The following is a 5939-nucleotide window of genomic DNA, read 5'->3' as shown; positions in this document are numbered from 1 at the left end:
CCCGGATTAAAATGAACACTCGAGTTGAGTCGTACTGTAAATAGAAAGAGAATAGTCGCATGGGGAAGATGACAACAAACAAACACGCGGCAGAGATAAAAAGGCAAAACATTGCTTTCAGGTAAATGATTAAAATGGGACTGTTGCGCCTGAAAAACCTTCCAAAAAGCTCCTGTTTTAGAAGGAGCGGAACATGTGCCTGATTGCAGAGTTTTAGGCGAATGGAACGGGAGAGATGTAAGATTTGTTTAAAGCCCCGCATTTCCATTTAAGAACGTGATTGTGTTTGCAAAGATCCCTTTCAATCTTCGCATCCCCCCCTCTCTCTCTACCCCTCAGCGTCTCTGAGGCTGCTTTGCAATTCATAGAATTGGTAATTTGCTATTGGGACAAAACGTGAAGGGAAAAATAATCAGATCAACCGGGAGAGGTAGTGAGGAAGGAGCCAGGAGAAAGAAACACAAGGTTTCTCTCTCCAAGTTGCTGCTTAGTAAAATGCTTCGAGAGGTAAATGATATCAGAATATAGACTTAAAAAAATTAACAATTTAAAAAAAAAAATCTGGAATCTGTTAAATCTAAATTTCCAGGGCTGGGGAATATCCAGATTAACCAAGACGCAAGCCAAGAGCTTGGCAGCGAAGAGTCCGTGTCATATTAAAAAAATAAAGATTGTTTTATGATTATAAATGGTAATTATCAGATGTGGCAGTCTGGCTTTGAGGATATCAAAACAAGAGGCGTAATGATGGGACTAAATTGCATCGCTATAATATGTCACCTCTGTCACCTGTACTCAACGTATGTGCAGGGCGGAGGGCTAAGGAGGGAAGGAGCACGTTTTGGCCTTTCTGATCTAAGTGGGTGGTGATGATGAGATCACACAACATTGAAAATTACCGAGACAATACAAATAAATGACACACGCGGAGGCTTTGAAACAGAGCAAATGCTTTCGAATTTGTCATACATTTACGACAGCATCCACAGACACGTCGCATATTATTTACACGCCTCTCGTTGTGTGGGTGGCTGCAGAACTGGAGCAGCGCGCCTTATAATCTGTTTAAAACGAGGAGCGCTATAATCATCAGTGACCTATTATAAAGGTGCACGGGTGTGTGTCTGTATAAGTGCATCTGTGTGTGTTAGAGGGAGGTGGGGGTGGGGGGTATCCTTCAAAAAGATCTCCGTACTCCCCCACGTGGTTATTTGCAAAACAACCGATCTAAACCAGAGGAAACCTAATCAAACCCCGCTGCTGTAGCCCTGCTCACCTTCCTTGGAGAAAACTGGATGAAATGAGAGAGAGAGAAAAAAAAAGTTTAAAAAAAATGAATTAATTAAAAGACGCGCCTTGTGTGCAGGTTCGCCAAAACGAGCTGCAGAAACTACTGTTAAAAACTCAGACACATTTATTAAATAGAACATATGTTTTTCTATAACATATGTAAGATCGGAGCTCTGTGCGAAAAATGCGCTGCACCGTGCTCTGAACCCCTGCGTCTATTGAGTGTGTCCCTAGTGGGCTTGAATCGGAGAGGAGCCAATACAAGCGGAGAGGAGGCGTGTCTTCGCTCTTCCACAAGACCTCCCAGAGCAGGTTGTTGCGTTTTGGCTCTAAAGCCTGGAGACCTCCGAAGTGCTCGTCAGTTTTCGAAGTAGGAGCCATGGCGACAACAGCTCAGTATATTCCGAGGAATAACTCCTTACCGTCTAACCCGCTCATGCATCCGGATTCGGACAGGATGCACCAGGGGACGACCTACAGAGAGGTACAGAAAATGATGCACCACGAGTACTTGCAAGGGCTTGCGGCGACCAACACGGGACACCCGATGAGCCTGACGCACCATCAGTGGCTGCCAACCTCCAACACAGACTGGTCCAGCGGCACCCACATCGGACAGGAGCACAAAGCCAGCGTGCAGGCGAGCAGGGAGGACCTGAGCAACGGGTTCCACCACAGGTCTCACCTGGTGCACCAGCAGGCGCAGAGTGGCCACCATGGTTCGTGGGCGCCTGCCACGACGCACCACTTATCCCCGCTGTCCCCAGCATCTAACGGCCACCAGTCACTTGTCTACTCACAGCCTGGATACACAAACCTCAACGCAATGTTGAGTCCCCAGCCCGGCACGCTGCACCATGGCATGCGGGACCCACTCCACGATGATTCGGCCAGCCACGACAACCAGATGGAGTCGCCCCAGCAGGCTTTCAGCCACCACCAGGATCACTCGGACGAGGACGCGCCCAGCTCCGACGATCTGGAGCAGTTTGCCAAGCAGTTCAAGCAGCGGCGGATCAAACTTGGCTTTACGCAGGCGGACGTGGGTTTGGCTCTGGGCACGCTGTACGGTAACGTCTTTTCCCAAACTACTATCTGCAGGTTCGAGGCTTTGCAGCTGAGCTTTAAGAACATGTGCAAACTAAAGCCGCTCCTTAACAAGTGGCTGGAGGAGACAGACTCAAACACGGGCAGTCCCACCAATTTGGACAAGATTGCTGCGCAGGGCAGGAAACGAAAGAAGAGGACCTCCATCGAAGTGGCTGTGAAAGGGGCGCTGGAAAATCATTTCTTAAAATGCCCAAAGCCATCTGCTCATGAAATCAGCACTTTAGCCGGTACTCTGCAGTTGGATAAAGAGGTTGTCCGTGTTTGGTTTTGCAACAGAAGACAAAAAGAGAAAAGAATGACACCAGTGGGGGTCCCTCACCCGAATATGGAGGACGTATATTCCCAAGCAGAGACCCCTCCTCTACACCGCACACTACAGAGTCCTGTGCAGTGACTGTTTTCATGAACAATCCGAGCATTTCCGCGGGGGGATAGAAAAGGGAAAGGGGCTATGGAGTTTACAGTATTTAAGTTTGGCTTTTGTTTTCCTGAGAGAAAAGAGACGTGGAAAAGTTGAACAGATCAGTTTTGCCTTTAGTATTCGCGATTCGTGTGCTCATCAAATAGATGGCAAGAGGAAAAAAACGTTAAGAAAAAAAGAATCATAAAAAAGAAAAAAAAATTCGCTATTACTGATTCCGTGCGCATTTAAAGTGAAACAAAGATCTTTATTTACCAAAATTTTACAGAGGAGACATGCATATAAAGTAAATTTGATATCCAATGGCTGCTCCAAATAGGGGGTAATTAAATGTGGCAACTGAGTCCATCTCCTCCTGGTGTACCATGAACTGTAGGCGCTGACCCGAATGAGGTTGTAGCCTGAAAATGATCAACACTGGAGATGAAAAGCCTACACTGAATGAACATTTAGCTTTTTTCAGGCTTAAACTGGTTATCTGAATATTAGTGTATACTTTCTTTGTTATATTAAGTGTGATGTTTTGGTTCGGGAAATTCTTTAACTTCAGTGTCTCTCTTCCTGCAAAGTGTCTATGATTTTGTTCATTATTTGCTATGGGTACTGTATCTCATCAGAGCAACCGCTAATTTCTTATTTTTTCTGTTTACTCAGTGGGAGTTGATGGTTGGAGGAGTGATGGAAATTGTGGCACCCGAAAACACAACACTTACAAATAACGCCAGACACGTTTTAGAAATTGTGCAAGTGCAACAGGACATCCAAGTTCTGACTGCATGCCTTAAAAAAATCGAGCTTTTTGCAGCTGACCACGCCGAAATTTGCAAAAAGCACCAAATTAGAAGCAAGCGTTTCTTTTCTTTTCTTTTCTTTTCTTTTCTTTTCTTTTCTTTTCTTTTCTTTTCTTTTTGGAGGTTTTGATTGTTCTAAAATTATTGTTTTCTTTGCATGGAGCACTTATTCTTTCGTTAATATTAGTAATGCTATATTATGTTTTTAATAAAAGTGTGAGTGTAGCTGATCTCATTAGGCTTAAACACAAAAGCCTAAAAATCCCATGTTTACAGGTTCCTGGTTATCACCACAGAGCGCTGTCAGCCCACACTGCTTACTGCCTGTTATCCTGTTGTATCCCAAACATTTTGAGAGATTGGTCAAATATGAAAAGTTATAATAACTCAGGTAACTTCAGTGCCCCATGTCGGAATATGACGCCTGTACATGATTTGTTTTCCTCCGAGTGTGTATTTTATTTTTATTTTATTTTTTAATATAATTCAGTTTTTTTGTTTCACATTGTCATTGTATTATAGTTAAACGCTGGAATCCGAGAAAAGAAAATTACAATTCATTCATTGAGGGTAAGCGATGAAGGGATTTACTTTAGATATATTTATTTTTTCCCGATCTATAAGGAAATCTGAAAATCTCATGTGTCGTGTGTCATATCTCAGTGTTGGACCAGTCCAAAAGCCTACAGCAGTGCTATTCAATACAGATGAGGGAAACTTTTTTTCCAGGAAAAAAAATAATGATAATAATAAAGATTTTAGAGAAAATGTTGCCAGGATTATTTCCGATATGTAAATATGTCTAATATGTAAACTTGTATTTGTTCCGAGATATTGTTTTGTTTTTTGTTTTTTCGTTTTTGTTTCTTTCCGGGCAGTTTTGTACACTTACTAATTCCAAGAAGATATTTTAATATGATTTCATTTATGAATCTGACCATTTATATATATATATATTTATTTCTTAAAAGTGTTTGGAGCTTTTTTGTTCAGCTCTGTTAATGGTTACGTTGCAGTGGACTTCAGTATGTTTTTTTCCTTTTTGTTTACTACATTGGTTGTATGTTGATTGCTAAATGTAGACTGCAAAGTCACATTTATATTTATGTTATAGTAATATTTTATTACTTACATAAAACATATATACAAGAAATGGTCTTCTGTCTTCATTAAAATCCAAACTACTCGTCTTTTGTTGATGTCTGCTACAGAATCACCAGGCAAGAAAAAAATAAACCTGATCATCAAGTTGAATGCTTTTCACTGTGCTGAGCATCGGGAAGAAGTGAGCACCCCATGTGTTCATTTTAAATAGCAGTGATTCGTTATGTAACAGGGGATCGTTTAAAATCAGAAGCTGTGTACATGTGCTGTTAAGGGGAATAGACAACAGTATTTTACCTCAGGCATTCCCTGCTAAGTTCACAGTCTGTGACGTTGTTCACATCTTTGTGTAAACGCAGTATTAAATTGTGCAATATAAATACGGAATTACTGTCTTTTCATTGAGTGATTATTACTATTATTATCATCATCATCATCATCATTATTACTATTATTTAACAGAGGCGTTTGTAGCTAAAATATGCTTTCTGGAATTATAATTTGAGCTGTATTCTTTATAAAAAAGCATCGATCATCACTTGACGTGTTTTAGGCATTTAAAAGGCGAATTGTGATGAATCTTTGATCTCAGACAGAAGTGCCTGCAGGCAAACATCAGCCTCTTTTCCAAAGATAGAGAGAGGAAAAGGCACACAGGCCCATAGGATCGACATAAACGACGGGCCCTAAACTTTTATAAGGATAAAGACAAGCCTAATAAACAGGCAGCATATTTATGTGTTTCTAGCATTAAAAAAATCGACATCACTAAATAGTAAATTAAATACAGTCTCACCTCATGGAGCCTTCTGTCAATTACAACGGAACAAAGCGGCAGAAAGCATTATTTTTACATTTGCATGTGTAGATAAAACCAACATATATGTAGTGAAATTTGTGCAGCTGCGGATATTTTAAGAAAATTTACTGTTTATTGATACATGACGAAAACCGAGAAAATTAAAAAGATTTACTGTTGATTTCTCTTATTGAAGTAGCCACTACTAAATGGGATTATAGCTAAAATCTAAAGTTTGCGTTTCTTGATGAATTTATTCTTTTAGTAGAGGATAGTAAATTCATATTATTAATAATTGCACATTTATATTTACGCATTTCCTCATGGTTTTTGTGGTGATCGTACAGGAACTCGCAATGCAAAGTTTTGTGTCCCGTTCAGTTTAGCCACTTTTTAATTTTTTTAACTTTCTTAATAAATAATG

General features: G+C 40.7%; 1 protein-coding gene across 1 annotated transcript; it reads left to right on the top strand.

Annotated features, from left to right (window-relative positions):
• The first annotated feature begins 1609 nt into the window (after positions 1–1609).
• Positions 1610–3721, top strand: pou3f1 (POU class 3 homeobox 1). The gene has a single exon (XM_026185833.1). It carries the CDS (start codon positions 1670–1672, stop codon positions 2792–2794), a length of 1125 nt encoding a protein of 374 aa, XP_026041618.1. The 5' UTR covers positions 1610–1669; the 3' UTR covers positions 2795–3721.
• Positions 3722–5939: the final 2218 nt, after the last annotated feature.

The sequence above is a fragment of the Astatotilapia calliptera genome, chromosome 11 (assembly GCF_900246225.1).
Source record: "Astatotilapia calliptera chromosome 11, fAstCal1.2, whole genome shotgun sequence".
NCBI classification, from domain to species: domain Eukaryota; kingdom Metazoa; phylum Chordata; class Actinopteri; order Cichliformes; family Cichlidae; genus Astatotilapia; species Astatotilapia calliptera.
Note: the sequence above shows the minus strand (reverse complement) of the source record. Positions and strands in the feature narration are given on the sequence as shown.

Excerpts from the sequence above, each read along its gene's own strand:
- pou3f1 (XM_026185833.1), top strand. The coding sequence starts at position 1,670 with ATGGCGACAACAGCTCAGTATATTCCGAGGAATAACTCCTTACCGTCT.